This window comes from Scomber scombrus, chromosome 18 (genome assembly GCF_963691925.1).
Source record: "Scomber scombrus chromosome 18, fScoSco1.1, whole genome shotgun sequence".
In the NCBI taxonomy this organism is placed as follows: domain Eukaryota; kingdom Metazoa; phylum Chordata; class Actinopteri; order Scombriformes; family Scombridae; genus Scomber; species Scomber scombrus.
Genome location: NC_084987.1, coordinates 16164080 through 16181288, shown reverse-complemented (window position 1 = coordinate 16181288; position 17209 = coordinate 16164080). Strand labels below are relative to the sequence as shown.

General features: G+C 41.0%; 1 protein-coding gene across 4 annotated transcripts in view; it reads right to left on the bottom strand.

Moving 5' to 3' along the window:
- Window positions 1-779: 779 nt before the first annotated feature.
- The window catches only part of LOC133998904 (septin-9-like), a 66302-nt gene continuing 49872 nt past the window's right edge, over window positions 780-17209 (bottom strand). For all 4 annotated transcript variants that reach the window (XM_062437934.1, XM_062437935.1, XM_062437936.1 and 1 more), the window contains 9 exons: window positions 9935-10144; window positions 7516-7644; window positions 6965-7046; window positions 6564-6701; window positions 4795-4912; window positions 3867-3962; window positions 3578-3674; window positions 2473-2524; window positions 780-2333 (listed from right to left, as the gene is read on the bottom strand). In XM_062437934.1, coding sequence (XP_062293918.1) covers window positions 2192-2333; window positions 2473-2524; window positions 3578-3674; window positions 3867-3962; window positions 4795-4912; window positions 6564-6701; window positions 6965-7046; window positions 7516-7644; window positions 9935-10144 — 1064 coding nt within the window. In that variant the 3' untranslated portion in view covers window positions 780-2191. The remainder of the gene's footprint in view (window positions 2334-2472; window positions 2525-3577; window positions 3675-3866; window positions 3963-4794; window positions 4913-6563; window positions 6702-6964; window positions 7047-7515; window positions 7645-9934; window positions 10145-17209) is intronic.

Sequence of the window (17209 nt, the reverse complement as noted above, 5' to 3'; positions counted from 1 at the left end):
CATTCTTTAAATAATGGGATATTCAATTTTAAGTCATTTTAAATACAATGAAGCTTTTGTCACATTCCTATGAACAAAGTTTTCCATCTGGATTTTTTATCAGATCAAATAACATCAGTAATTTCACACTTCATCATTCACAGACTGGTGTACTATAGGGGCGTATTTTGTCAGGAACTACAGGATAACACTAATTTCTGTAAAGTCCCCCTTGGGCTGAATCCATTCAGTGTGAAGTCATTTCAATGAAATCAAAACTGGTAAATCACTGAAAATGTGGTCTTTTTTCTAACTTGATATGTCTGTTAGATCTGTCAACATACTAACTGCTACACCCCTCAGTGTGCTCTCCTGCAGTGCCTCAGGACACTGACGTCTGCATATCCTCACACTGAATCGGAGGTCTTGTCTGGAGCTCAGGACAAGCTTTATCACATCTCCCGTACAGAGGAAGCAAAACACGCACTCATGCATTCAAGTAATTAGTGCTAATCAGCCATGCACTGACCTAGCAGGCGGCCATATTGATTTCAGAGTCTAATCAAGGAAAAGCTTAATGACATGGCAATTAAAATGCTCCAGTATGTGAATTACACCTGCAATTAAATGCTACAGGGATCCAGTGTAGTAGAAAATGATCTAAAGTGTGGTGAAGAACTCACGCAGTCCGACTGTTCATCTCAAGCTCCTCTGCAGGCTGGGTCTGTAAAACGTATTGATGAGAAAAAAAAGTGTATACGGCATTTTTAAAAGAAGAAAAAACAATAAAAGAAAGTAAATATTTACAACTTTAATCTTTATTTCTTTAAAATAAGATAAAGGAAAATTTATTATTATCAATAATACAAGTACAAAAAATGTATCGGAACACAGATGAATATACAGGACAGAGCATGAGAGTGACAGCTGAGGGAATTATATATGGTTCAAACAGACAAAGATCCTTGGTATATTATGAAAGATAGAAGAAAAAGTGGGCTGGTCAGTGTAAGATTTGTTTTTTTTAACCAGATAAAAAAGGGAAAAGGATTGAAAAATGTCTAAATGTAGGTGATTCGGCACCAGCAAACCTGCTCTCTTTCCAGTTTCAGCCAACACGCTAGCAAACATTCTCCTATAAATAAGGCACTACGATGGGCTCAAATGCATGTGTGAGTGTTTGTATACATATGTATATATATATATGTGTATGTGTGTGTGTGTGTTTATGTGTGTGAATAATCTGAATAAGTGGACCACAACTGATGACAAACGTTCACATTTTATATCGTGCATAAATACTCATTCATCTTAAATCACTGGAAGATATTTCTATTAATAAACAATGACATTTATGACTGGGAATTAAAAAGACATCAAGGACCTGACATCCATACTTAACATGACATGAACATAGGACGAACAGTTAAAGCAAAACACAGTTTGTGACAAATCATATAAACTCAGACATACTGCATGTGCTACAGTATTTTGATATCCTTTTCTTGTTTACCCACAGGGGAGAGTGCTGAATGACGCTGCATCAAACAGACAGACGCAAAGACTTGTCCGATTATATATGTCACATGTTGGCCAAGTGCTGCCCAGCCCCCTTTCCAACATGCTTTGTCAATGTATGCAACTATGTAGTGATCAAGTGCAATCCACACATGTTGATACAGGTGTGTGCCACAGAAAAGTGTGCTTCTGTTACAGCACAGATTTCTTATAAGCGCTGCGGAAAAAACATCAACTTGAAAAAACGTAAAAGTGGACAAGATTAAAATGTTACTGATTAAGGCATTTCTGAGCCTGACACATATTGAGTGTCAGTTCATTATGTTTGGCAGATGCTGAACTTTTGGCAACACAAGTAAAACCCACAAAGGTTAAATTTATGATCAGGAAGCAGATAAAATCAAGCTGCAGCACATTACGAAGAATCAAACGTCTCTCCAAACTTCTCTTTGTCCACGATAGTGAGAGGATAGTGTTTGTTAATGAGGCCATAAACTGACAAGAACAGTCTATTCAGCTGCTGAGTCATTGAATACAGTCCCTCTGGCAGGTTCTTAAGTTTCTATCCCACCTGTGAGATGAGGGATGGAGTCGGGGACTGGAGTGGTGGGAAGGCTGTCAATGAAGGTCAAAGTCTGATAGCAAATGACAAATACACGGAGTTGAGGTTTAACTGCGGAGGAGCAGGTGGTGTCTACATCTCGTGGGCGGCAAGATGATGTTCTGGGATACCGTTGGCATGAGCCACCACCGTGTTATTCTCATTAAGGCGCCTCACACGATACATTTCATAGTGGATGCTGCTGGTGATATCCTTAATATTCTGCATATGGGTCCTGAAAGAAACACATATATACACCCATAAGAAACCAGAACAAGCAAACTTTTAAGTAATATATTCAGTAAACACACACTGATGCAAGAAAAGAGAATATAAAACTGGGATTTAGTGATATTGAGACAAAATCGACTCACCTGATGAGGAGATCCCGTAAATAGGCAAACTCACAGTGGGCTATATTCTCAACTAATGGAGAGAAAGAAATTATGAGTTATAAGAAATAATCAAAAGTGACATTATCCAGGTGACAGTAAGTCCTGGCAAAAAAGGAGGAGAAAGCAAACAGTATGAGCTGTGAGCTATGCTGTGTGACTGGTTGCTGTTTCCTGAAAATTCCACTAGGTGGAGTCTAATCCCAGTGTGATGTCCTTAAAGACCCAGAGATAGGTCATCTCAACACTCACATGCCGTTGTCTGTCGCTAACTTTATCTACTTGGAGTCTTGAATAGATAAGACTAACTGCTGAAAAAATTCCTGTCAGGCGCGTGCGTGTGTGTATGTGAGTGTGTGTGTGTGAGTGTGTGAGTGTGTGTGTACAGCACGCGCTCAGGAAATGAAACTTCCTTTATGAGACACTTGATAAAAGGGTAGTGCCTCCTGTCTGGAGTGGATAACATAATTAGGTATTTAAAGACTGATACTACAGTAATAATTGAAGTTAACAAAAAGAAGGGGTAATATACCCACACTGACACTGTAATAACAGATAAAGCTGAACAAGTGAAATTCAACAACACACAAACAACTATTAATTGACCTGGTTCAAGTTTTGAAAAACTCAAACAGAAAAACATCTGTAAAATTTTCCCCTTTACAAAATATTACATTTATTATATTTATTTTACCCTCTGTGTTTCCTTTGTGAAACAAAAGGAGGCATGTATGCACCAACTAAACAAATCAAGCTTCTTCAAACACACTGTGTCTGCTGGAGGACTGAACCAGCTGCATGGCACACGACTCCAGTCTGAAAACTGAATGGGGTATTGTTTTATTGACTGCCAGTCTCAGAAAGGTCTTTACATGTCTCCCTTTTGTCTATTTTTCCCAAACAAATCAACTGCTAGATTAGTTATGTGCACACTGACAAATGATGTGCTGAAAGTTTCCTGAAAAACACAATGATAATAATAATAATAATAATAACAACAAGAAGAAGAAGAAGAAGAAGGGGGAAAAAAGGTAAAACAGGGAGAGAGAGAGAGTGGATGAGGAGTGAAGACGAGAGGGAATTGTACCTTCAATGGTTCCCCACTTGGTCTTCCTCCCCAGCAGCCTCCTACCGTTGACCTGGTACTCCTGATCACTGCCCACCACAGCAAATGGGATCATCTCCTGCTCACAGGTTAAAAAGGTCAGCAGACAATGGAGTCAGACATCATTTAGGTAAAGTATATTAAAAATGACTCTGAATGGATTGAGGATGACATAGCCCTGTGGACAAGCCTGTCTGAGCATAAATGAAGATGACTGAGTCACAACCCCTGCCAGACATGTTATAGATCTGTTATAACATGATCCACTCACCCTGATCTTTTCGTTGATCATTCTGTCCTCCGCATCCTCATCAAATTCCTTCTGAGGGTATACGTCAATCCCATTAGCTCGAAGCTCTTCCCTGATCTGTTCAAACACACAGAGAAACACAGCCAACATTTAACCCACTACAGTTTTGAAAGGATACAGACTAGGCCTTTTAATTGCTGGAGTAATTAGACAGAAGTGCTTTATGCTGTCTTCAGAGACACCAAACAAATGCACCTTAAATCAGCACAATGTACAGATTTAGGTGGTATTAACACTAATCTGGCTTCTAATCTACTCCAAAAGTTTAAGCTTAATCATTAATCACTGTTTGTATACAAACACAACAGAAAACAAGATGGATGCTTATGCGTAAACCTCTGCACACATAAACCGTCTGCTGTGTACATACTGTAGACAAAACACACACACAAAGACACAGATAACTGTGCACACATAAACCAGAGGGAGTTCAGCGTCCTTATTGCTAATGAGAGGAGGGGAAATCCTGAGATCCTTGAAAGGCAATGCCAATAAAAACATACAAATGAAACACTGCAACTCTATTAACTACCGGCAGAGTAAAAAGTAAAGGAGGGGGGGTGGGGTGTGTATGTGGTTAGGAGTATAAGAGAATGAGAGATGCTCTTCACCTGTTGGTGTAATATATTCATGTTTTGTTACTGTCTAGAGTGAGAGGATAATACAAGAGAGATTCCACAAAAAAACATCAAAGAATACCACAGGAACTTATCCAATCTCTGCTTATTGTACCACAACCACACAAACAAGGAAGTGTAGAAAGAGAGCCAAAATTAGGATGTTTGTAGATTATAAATGTGGATTTAATGGTAAAAAAAAGAGAAAAAAGGATATATGAATCTATTGAAAAAACACACAAAAGATCAAATGGAAGACAGAATAATATTACCTTCTTTTTGAAGAAGTCCCTCTCCTCTAGGGTGAGCGTATCTGCCTTGGCAATGACTGGGACAATGTTGACCACCTTACTGAGACGTCTCATGAACTCTACATCAAGAGGCCGCAGACTGAGAGGGAGAGAGACAACATGAGAGAAAAGGAGAGGAAAAGAGAGAAAGAGAGGTGAAGCAGACATAACATGTAAAAACAAGAATGTGAAACATAAATGAAATAATGAGCAAAACTAAACTCTTCCACCAGGGGGCATATGTTTCCTAACAATTCTACTAGATGAAGGGACAACTGTAACTACTGATATATTTACAGTTCACATTGCATCCATGAACTTATCATCTTATACAGTGTGTGTGAACAGCTTCGTGAGGTTGAAAGGAAGTGTGGTTGGTTTGAGGACCTCAGGACCTTTCTGCAGTTTTTAAAAGTGTCTGTAGTGTAGCCAGCAACACTTGGATAAAAACTGGCCATTATCAACACGGAGTCTTGTACACTCCTCCATGAGCACACTCAACAAGACAGAAATGCTAAATTGATTGCATGCACCCAGACACACACACACACACACACACACACACACACACACACACACACACACACACACACACACACACACACACACACACACACACACACACACACACACACACACACACACACACACACACACACACACACACACACACACTCTCTCTCTCTCTCGTCCTTCCTGCCTCTCTCCATTAAGGCTTTTTAAGGCAAACCCCAAGCAGCTGCTGGCCAGGCCATGTGACATCTGCAGTGTTGGATCAACATGAAACATTACTGGATGGGGCACAGAGACAGGGGGCCATTTCACACATCCCTTTGCCTGACTAAAGACAGCCCATGACACAAAAATAAATAGAGGTGCAGCACTCGAACGTTGCTCTGTGATCAACTGTGTTTTTACGTTTGTGCTCGAACAAGGCTCACAATCAGCAGCTGCTTTAAACATTTTCCAAAAAATCGCCACTAAACTCGACTAGATTTACACAAACGCAAAAGTTGTAAAGTGCGTGGTGATCCACCACTTGATGGACACATGAGACTGTGTTCTCCCTCCCCCAGTTTCTTCTCCTACTATAAACCAGACCCCTGATCTCAGCACGGCTAGGGGCTCAACCAACAGATTGTGGAGAGGGAGGGCAGTTTGTGCAGTTCGATCAGAGCCAGATGTGTGCGTCTGTATGAGATCCAGCGAAAGAGACATGGGACATTGTGCTGCTCCAGGACCTGGCGAGAGCAGCCCATCTTTCCATTGTGTGTGTGAACGTGTGCTGGTGTTCTGGGATATGTTGCACAGTGCTGAGAGGAAATGTGTGGGGATGTGTGGGGATGTGTGTGTTCAATATGTGTGGTTACGAAGCTGTGAGATCTTCCACACTGCATAGAATAAACAAAGGCAGTCTGTATCAATGATCTATTTGCACATTTGCAATGGGCAGCTGTTTACGTTCCAGCTGATGTAATTCAAATGCAAGTCAGGTCTAGTCAATCTTCATTATTAAATGATTTGACTGATAACATCACCATTTGGCCATGACTCACAGCGATCATAATTAGATTTATATCTTCCCTGTCTTTAACATCTGGCATTCTACTTGATGAAGACTTCTAAGAACAACAGAGGGCAGCACTGGTGTCATTTATTCAGGCTTTCTTATATGTGTTTCTTTTGTACACCTCAACTTATCCACATGTGGCTATATTTGCATGTTTGTTTGTGCTTGTATGAGTCCTTACCAGTGACCAGTTGGGGGGATGAAGTATATGCAGCAGTGGACTCTGGAGTCTGGGATCCTTTTCTTCCTGTTGATGTTGATCTCCTCCTGCAGGTACGCCTCATACTGGTCGTTAATGAATTTCATGATTGGCTGCCAGCTAAACCGTGGCAGGGATGCATAGAGGGAATGGTGAGGGAGGAAGGGGGGAGAAGGCAAGAGATGGACAGATAAAAGAGGAGAGGAGGAAACAACAGAGATAGAAAAGCAGAGGGAGACAGCGAGAAAGATAGGAGTATAGAGTGACAGAGAACATGAAAAGGAAGACAAGAGGAAGGTAAAGAGAAAAGGAGTCCTGTTTGGTTAGACCAATTTAGACCTCACTGTTTATATAGTTAATGCAATGCAAGATTTGTAGTGTACCAGTTCTCGTTGTTGATCTGGTCTCCAAAACCTGGTGTGTCAATAACTGTCAGCTTCATTCTCACTCCCTTCTCCTCGATGTCTGCACAAAAAGAAACACACACAGGGTCAGTCAGTGCCAGCACACTGTATACCATAATGATGAAAACACCCTTAACTTTAAAAACTGTAGCATGATTCTGCCCATTTCTTGCCCATTTCTTGCTTGAAAGGCATTCAGAAATTAATGTGATCAAACTGGGTTGATTATGTAAGCCTAAAAATACATTCTGAGATGGTTTCAGTCTGTAATCAAGGAAAATTGAATTTAAAGAAAAGAAAAGTAGAGAGAAAGAAAAATAAGATAAGTGCTGGGAGTTCTTTGACTTGGCTGATAGAGAAAAAAAGTGTAAATACAGATGGGCAGTATAAACACAGTGCAGAAGGAAGAGTGGAAAAACAAAGTGATGTATGAGATAGACGTATTTTCACTGACAGACCTACAGATGGAAAGAAAACAGCCAAAAAGAAGGAACACAGAGAAAAAGACAAGGGATTAAAGAGGGCCATACCATGACTGATGGACTTGATTTCAATTGTTTTAGGGATCTTCTCCTGGGCTGTAGCCAACACAGACTTACGGCTGACTTTAGACTTGAACAGTGTGTTCATCAAAGTTGACTTTCCCAGGCCACTTTGTCCTGTAAGCAAAAATCCAGTCATAGAAGAAGACAGTGAGAAACACACATACACACCTCAAGACAAATCTGAAAAAAAGCTACTCCTCCATAGTTACTGATCACAGTCTGAACAGTCCACACATTGGATCACCGGTGCCATAACAAACCCAAACAAGATTCAGTGATTATTTTCCACAGTAGTTTGAAACTCAGGGTGACTCCAGGATGTCAGCTTGTCAAGCAGTGACAAGCTGCAGGTATTTGTCTGCATAAACAGTGCCACTACACATGACCCCAATCCAAACACCATCCAAGAGACAGACTGGATCCAAAGTATACCAGTTTATTTTTTTCTAAAAATATCAGGAGGCTTGGACTGAGTGATCAGAAATACAGAAACCTTCATATGTTAAATGCAATCCACCTTTAACAAACTTAATTCTGGGTGGCACCATGTCAGAGATAAGTGTGAATGAATGGATGATACATGAGAAATATTATAGCCATTCTACAGAGTCTAAATATGAAATGCTTTATTTACTTATCATTTGCTTTTTACAGATACTTTTAAACTTGTTGACTAAAAGAATCACTGCTGTTTTCTTATAAGTGCATAACAGCACAGTGAGTTCATGTTGCAGTTGGCTGATAAAATGCTGTCCATCTGGAGAAGATGTACTGGCTTTGGCAACTTTATTGTAGAAGGAGATGAACCAGTGAAAATCCCTATTGTGGGTCATTAACAACTGTCTGTCTATATGGATGGGACCATCTGTGGCCCCTGCACACCATGTTAACATGACTATGGGTTGATGAAGATGAGTTTGGAGGGGCGCAATGGCCAGTGAACATTCAGAGTTCAATTTCAGGTTAAGTCAACATTGGGAACTTCACTGATTTATGGAGCGGCACACTCAAACACAGTCGCATGGGCAGGCAGTCAGCAGCATATGTTGCATGAAAACATGGATTGATACAGCAGATACTTAATCCAACAGCTGCACAATTTAATGGATGGAATTTATACTTTTACTTATACAGATGGAAGTTTAAAAAAGTCACTATCGCTACATGCCAATTTGCTTTTTATCTTCTTTATAGCTCTGGTGACATTGACGGCACACACATTTCAGTGTGCACCCCCCCTGCTGCAGCTGTATCTCCCCAAAGAGTCTCCAACATTCCTCCACTAACAACCATCACAACAATGACGTGGTGCCAAAATCCCACGCTTTCTTATGTAGCATGCCGTAGGAGTGTGGATCTTTTTTGTAACTGTGACTACATATATTTTGTGATAAACTTTCCATGATGAAGATGAGACAAAATTATTAGCAAACAAAAACTGTGGCTAAATATCTTCATAATATTGTTAAATTGAACAAGATTTTTCTGTATGAAGATGAAAGATTTTTCCTTCTGCCCAATAAAATAGGAAAAGGGAACATTGCTTCAATTGTTTGTCATCATGCAACTACAGCTAAGTACCAAAATCATCATCCACCTCTAAAAAAAGCATCGTTCCCCCCTATAATCTCTTTTTTAAGTGGTGCAATCTAATTTCACCTGAATGTAACATGGAGACATCGGAGGTGTTTAATTCTGTTAACCATTGTCTCTTCAGCTTTACACAGTCTCAGCCCGGAGGGTGCTTCTTGAGCAAGCTTTTTTATTTGAGGATGAAACACAGACCAACCGGCGCAACATCATCCAGTGGAGACATACAGTAAGGAGGTGGTATGAGTTTTATGGTTGCCTGTCTACTGTGGAGGTGTGCTTGTGTGTAATTAACTCCTGTTTTAAAAAGGTGACTGATCACAGTGATGAGGGCTAAATGGAAAAAAGAGTTTTAAGTCCTGATGTGTGGCTCAGGCTGCTTATTATAATAAAGTTGAGACCTCAATTTTCTTTCAAGACTTGATTAGAGAGAAAGCACAAAGCACACGTTAAAACAGCTGACTGAGGTCATTTTGTTTTGAGCACACATTTAGGTGTGGGTTGATATGATAGTTGACATAAAATAGACCTGATGATAATGCTCAGAGAAAGAATTCATCTTTATGATTAAAAATCAGACATCATGCATGCAGCATTGTGATGTAGCTGTTTAGGTTTCAAGTACATATCAATTGGCAACCATTCAATAGCAAGAACTCCTACCTTTAAATTAAATCAAAGCCCTCAATGAAAAATTAATCCTTTCTATTTGACCATATTTAAATATTTAAGAGTCACACTGCAGCACACAGGGACCAGCTTCAGCTCTGAGGCCTGCATAATGTAAGTGAAACTGTACACAAGCTCTACTTACCCACAACCATAATGTTAAGCTCGAAACCCTGCTTCATGGCCTTTCTCCTCATCTGCTCCAGAATGGCGTCAATGCCCACATAACTGAAGTCCACCACAGGGGCACCAGCCTTCTCCCCGTACAGGCCACCCACTGCTGGGGACATCATAGCATCAAGCACCACCGCCTCAGTCATGGCACTGCTGGAGTAGCTGGGAATCACCTCTGGTCCTGATTTGACAGAGAGAAAGAGGAAGACAGAGGGTTAGAATTGAGGTTGTGATTTGGAAGGATTAAGGGTATGGAGGGAATGGGGGTGGAGATTTATGACAGTAAGTGTGTGGTTAGCAATGGCATGAATGTGAAAAACAGGTACTGTAAGTTAGATGAGGAGGAAGTAGATGAGAGAGGCTACAAGAAAAACTCAAAGAATCAGAGATCCTTAGAAAAGGATGAAAAGTACCTCAAACAGCTACTTTCAATCCATGAAAATCACAATACAAATACATAATAGATAAACTGCTTGCTCATCAGTGTTTCGTACGCACCTGCTGAAGGTTTAATAATCAAATAACACACACACACATCTTTGAAAACACCTCCAAACTTTCAAACCGAGGCGATGGCTGTTCTCTGGCTAGCAAAAGCTCTTGACTCGACAGAAAACTACAAGAAAATATACTCTGTACTATTAAGGTACTTTGCACTTGGCAGGAGGTTATCCCTGCAGTTTGTTTTGATAATGATTAGCTTAATGTCCTTCAGTGGAATGCCTACAGATGTGTGTCCAGTCATAAGACCAATATTCAACCTTAAATATGTCCACTAAGGTCTGTTAACACAAGTGCTCACCGATACGCATGAAGAAAGTGGCTGTAGCTCTGCTTTTCAGTGTGTTAAGTCAGTGTAGGTAAAGAATTTACAGTGTGTATGTTTGTGTGTCTGCAGTTCATGTAGCTGCTACCCCTAACAAGGCCTCCTTCTCCCTCGCTCTCCACAGTCCAGCGTTACTGTCTTGTTAATGTAAGAGTGGAAAAGAGAGACTGCAGAGGCTGAAACCTGATCCACTCTCTCAGCTAGCCCAACTCAACACACACACACACACACAGATTACATGCTTACGTTTGTGCATTCAAACACAACCTCGTACACACTCAGCCTTTCCCTCTTGTATTAAAATAACTGACTGATCTTTAAATGCATACACATATACTGTACGAGCATATGAAGACATGAACACACACACATTGAACATCAGTCTGTACTGCCTGCCAAGAATTTATCAGCCATTGGATTCCAGCACAGGCGCAAATTATACTTAACAACACTTGGCTTGCCATAAGGAGATGAAGTCCAGACAACTAGCCGGCTCCTTTTAATTCACTTGGTTCAGTATCAGTCAGGGGAATTAAATCAATTGGGAACTGCACCCAGAAGCCCCACACACTTCAAACTAACACTGCATTGACTAATGGAAGAAATCCAGTGAAGAATAACACTGCTGTGGAAACTCAACCCTAGTTCAAAATCAACATTAAGTCTTACTTTTATAATGTTTTCCATTGTGTGTGTGTGCGTGTGTGTGTGAGTATGTGTGTGTGCGTAAGTAAGTGTGTCATAGAGACCCACCTATGGAAACAGCCCTCCTGGCCTCCTACACCACTTCCTCATCCTGTTCCAGCAGTCGGTCAGCAACTTACTGCGACTTACTGCCCTCCACCTCTCCTCTGTACCTCCAACATTCCCGTACCTCTGCTTGTGTCTGATTTTCTCAACCTCACCCTTTCCTCTCTCCACACAGATATTATGTCCTATCTCCTCTGTCATAGGTTTCCCCTGACCTTATCTCTTAGTCTAGCTTGTCTATTGTCTCCCCTGTCTTATTTTCTGACATTACTCCTTCCTTCCTCCCCGCTAATGCTCATCTGGCTTTTTTCTTGAACATTGTCTTCGTTGTCCACTTTCTAAACTCCCTTGCAGTCACATCTTACAATTAAGTTCATCTCCACATTACACAACCTTTGCTCCTTGTTATCCTCCACTCGCCACTGTTGTTGTCAATTCTTCTCGCACTCTACTCTACCGATGCTGTGTGAACAGACATTTTGGCCAGCGTTTGGCACAATTTGACAGGCAAGGTTGGAACTACCAAGTGTCACCTAAGGCATGATACCAGCAAAGCATCAAAGGGACTGAACACAAAATGAATGGCGTTAAAAGACATTTGAAATACAGTGTCAACCTCAGGGGACTCAAATATGCTCAAACAGCAACTATACTAGCAAAACACTAAAATATAGCATGCCTCATCTTTCTTTTCTACAAAGACAGGGTAGTTTGAACTACTGTAGGGCTGTGACAATAACATTATCGAAATACCGCAGCCATGTGATGCCTACTGTAGGGGTGTGTTCATTACAGCCATAACGGTGTGCTATATGGTATTACAATGAAGACGTAGGAGGCTACGTAATACATTGGAGAATCTGCGTTACCTCTTATTCCTCTTGGCTCAAGGCTGCAAGATCTTGGCATCGTCCCATTAGAACGTGTGTGAGGAAGCAGAAGCATGACAAGCAAGCCAGAATCCAAGCTAGGCTAAAGGTTAACCCCAATCGACCAGCTCGCCCTTCAATCTTACTTGCCAATGTCTGCTCCATCAAAAACAAACTAGACTAAAATACTGCTTCTGACCTTCTGGAGGGTAATGATAACCTGCTGTGCCCGCGTCTTCACCAAGACATGGCTGCACAACAGTATCCCTGACTCTGCTATGTAGCTAGTCAGGCAAACAGCTCTCTGGTTGGACAGGATTGTTTCACTGTCCGGTAAGACTGGTGTATGAATGTGCGGTTGGTAAACTGCCAAACCATGGGGATATGTTGCTTTTTCACAGGGGTAAGGAAAAATGATGCTGTCACAGGCAAAAATGTGAGACCACAATCCACATTTCCTCAGTCTCTAAAATAATATTTCATAATTTTGTATCTACACCACCTGCTTTATGATCAATGTGGGATTAAAAGGAGAACAAATCTCCTTGTTTGAATGCAAGGTTTGAAGAAGAATACTACCCACATCAATTGTATTAACAAGCTGCACACACTAATCGTGTGGGTGAAATAATACTAAAAGCCATTGAGACAGAGTGAGACAGAGATAAAAAAAGACTAGCAAAGTTAAAGGTATGATTGTGTGTCCTGCATCTTAACTAACTGGTTTACCAGATAGAAGCAGCAAGGCTCTTCAAAGCATCGTTAACTGTCTGTGATGAATGCACACTGCCCATTTACCCAAGTCAGAGTAGAGTCAAACACTGTAAACTACTTGGCAAACACGTGACACACAAAAGAATCACAGACCTCACTTTCAAAGTCTTGGACCATTACTGTGGGAAACCCAGCTCAACCCAACAATGACAATAAATCATGTAGGTAGTAAACCGTTTTAGTCTTGTGTCGTCAATTTCTGTAAACTGTGTAGTAATGTTGATATAAGAATGTCAAACTGTAAGTGAAGCGTCATCTGTCAGTGGTGTTGTTTTGAGAGCAAATAAAACCAGAATGGTAAAGGACTCAGGGGCAGCCTATTGTTAAACATCTGGATACAGTGACTATTTATCAGACAGACACCCAGTACCTTCATCTCTTCCATGATGCCCTGCCGAGGAGCTGCAGACCTATAATGGTTCTTAGCCAGTAAACACAGGTGTCAGGAGACAGCCGGTGGGAGCACGACCCTATAAATGTTAAAAGACATTTGACCCCTGCAAATGTCTGGTCCTGGTGGTTTACCAGCTGGTGGACGTTACCCCAACCCCACCAAACAACTGGAAGAAAATCAGATTTATGCCTGGCCACATACTGTAGGAACATCAGGTATCTGAATACGTTTGGTGGATGTTGTCACGTGAATTATTTGGTTTTGGTGAAAACATGACTGCATGTTCAATGAGCCTCTCTCAGCTGAGGGTCAACTGATCTAGCTTAAAAAGTTCAAAGCAATTATGTGAGCAATTAATCAATTATCATGCTATGACATCTGCAGTGTTTGTAAGGACTGTCAGGTGAGTCCTACTGACTCACATGTCTTGGTTTTCCCATCCAGCACTGAGTTCACTGATGCATTGTAATCATGCTACTACCCTACAGATACCTCCCTTCAACTAATCTCTATACTAAACAAGGAAACGTAATAGCCAAGCAGTGTTCAATGACTATTTACTTCACTTAATAGGCATAATTAATTAATTTAGTTGAAGTCAGTTCACCATTTCTTACATATTAACACTGTCCACCATACATCATTGATTTAAAAATTAATCATCCCTCAGCTCTACTTTCCAAAAGGTTTTCCCCTGTATCAGGTCCAGTTATGGGATGACATGGATAATATGTTTCCTTTGAGTCTGTGAGAAAGCAAAATTAATTTTAGCAACTGGAAAGCAAAGAATGACTCATTGGACATGCTGCGATCCTGTTTTCAATTACAGGCACTAAAAATGATTTTTTTTTCTTGCTTTCAGAAGTATCGGATTGCTTTGCTTTTTGTAAATATGGCCCATACCACAAAGCATTTTTAGAAGGCGGAAAAGAAGTGAAACAAGAGTGGGGAGGAGAAAGGAGTGTGGAGTCAAAGTAGTGAGAAAAGATGTAGTCAAGAAGAGGGTGAGGAGAGGAGGAGATGTGACAAAGAGGAGAAACAAAGAGGAAGCGGACCATTGAGCAAGGGAAGGTAGAAAAGATAAAGTCAGTAAAAAGAGGACAGAGGAAGGAGTGTGGAATGGAGGAGGAGGAGGAGGAGGAGGAGGGAAAAAAACTGTGGGCAGTAGAATTTGTGATTCATTCTGCTTTTGCCTGGGGCATTCCTCACTAACTACACACAGGCCTACAAACTGGGATGTAAATACAGTTGAAACCAACTAAACATGCCCGTGTTCATTGCGTGGCCTTTTCAAAACGCACTGAAACTATGATGAACTATGAAGAACGCTGCGACAGTGTCGTCTATGTTTAGTAGAAATGTGGTCAAAACCACTGAGCCATGCTCCAGCTGTCCAGGGTGTTGATCTTGACAGCGTGGCGAGCAGGTTAGAGGTCATGTTCCCAGTTTAGGTTGGAAAAGAGCTTAGGCTGAGGTTAGTCCGCTTTATAACAAACCTCTGTACAAATTAACTTGAATCACGAGAGAGGAATCCAGAGAAAGGAAGGACTGGAAACTTGGATCAAAAGAAGCTTTTCTATAAAGTGATTAATCACCGAATCCTTAAAGCTCAGATACTACAAATCCTTTTCCTTTATTTTCACTTTTAGGACTGTTTGATACAGCATGTGAAAGTCACAAGTTTGATGTAATACAAATATAATAAGTGTTCAGTATTTTAAAGAATTATCTGTAATGTCATGTTTTCTTCAATTTGCCTACATTTTTATTGTCTATTAACACTACCAATGAACTCATTTGTTCAAAAATGAGAATACAGGTCCACAATTCTACACAATCCCTCCGCATGGGGGAGGGGACCTGACTATTTTATGTTAAATCAGTCCACAACTTGTCTGGAGCTTCATGTCAAACACAGATTAGTGGACTGAACCACTAAATGGGTCGTTTCCATCTTTGCCCTGTTATAAAATATTTTTATGGGCTCTCTTTAGAAACATCTGCTTCATTTTGTCCCTTATTTACATTCTCAGACAGGACAATGGAGGTTTGCAGCCTAGTCTCATCTTAAGATGGCTACATTTGTTTTTGATAGTAACCCAGATGCTTCTTCAGAAGTGTGTGGGCGGCTGCAAATCTTATTCACTGTGATAAAATCTAAAAGGTTTCTGGGAGGCCGTTCCAGTGATTCTTGTACTTGCTTTTTTACAGTTGATTTCCCCTAAGATGAAGAAATGGCACAAATACAGCTGAGAATAAATGAAATGCATGTGGCCTCTAAATTATTTTGAACTCGGGTTCCACGCAAACCTCCAGCACAGAATCAATTAGACCACATGGATTTAGGACAGGCCAAGGGAGGAACATAAACACTGTACACACACACACACACACACACACACACACACACACACACACACACACACACACACACACACACACACACACACACACACACACACACACACACACACACACACACACACACACACACACACACACACACACACACACACTTTTTCCCACCCTCTTACAGTGAATCTGTTAATAAAAAGGGGAAATTGGAGTGGTGGCAGTGCAAACATGGTCTGCTGTGTTATTAAAGTCAGAGTGTTTGTGCAGCAAGGCCTAGTTCCCAGAGTCCTCATCATTCAGCTCTCTGGAGAAATGTGCCCTTTGACCCCTGCAGGGACTAACATGCTCATCGTGTCACCTGGCACTGGGCACTGTTTATGTGTGTGCATCTGTCAGATATGCTGTGCTTTCTTCTTCATTACATGTGATCTTCTATCCATCACACAGTATTTTACATGCATGTTTGTAAAGGCGTCTACTGTCTCCCCACTATTATAAACCAATGCTTCTCCATCAATGCAACACACCAATGGCCGAAATTGTGTCCATGTCAGTGTACTTTATGTATACATAGCATCAGTAGCGAGTGTATCTTATTAGCCTTTTGAGAAATGTTTGTAAACTGCAGTAATGACAGTAAAGCCTACAGGTTTGTCTAGACTGCCAGAGGATTGTATTATCTCTCCACACTGTGGTGGTGCACAAAAGAACTGCAGTCTTTTCTAGGCTCTTCAACTGCATCTGACGCCGTGCAGCTCATCAGAAAAAATGTCCTTCAACTGTAACAAACTACCTTTCACAAGGTTTCATCCACAGATCATGAAAAACAGGCGCACTTATGGACTAATTTACCAATCTCATGGGAAGGGAAGCAATTCCACCACAATACTACATTCCTCACGTAAGTGTCATTTTGACTTATAGAAATTTCGAGCGTTACAAAGCGCTATTCTAGCCCAAACCAAAACATTAACCCCAATGTGTTTACACAAAGGCTAAAACAATCACAGAGTTGCCCATTTTCGCAGGCTCCTTGCAGACAGAAAGAATAATCAGTTAGCTAGCTATTATCTGCTAGCTGCTCGCTGACAGGAGTCGTTAAAAGTCATTAGACTATGGTAGCCAGCCAATGTAGTTCTTTATCTTCATGCACAGGTCAAAGTGTATCAGTGAAATGGTTGGTTGACAGCGAACGTGGGACCTCATGGCCAGGAGGGCTCCGGAATCTGACCTCTGTCCCTCAAACATACCTCACCTTAGGGACAGCAGTCAGAAGAA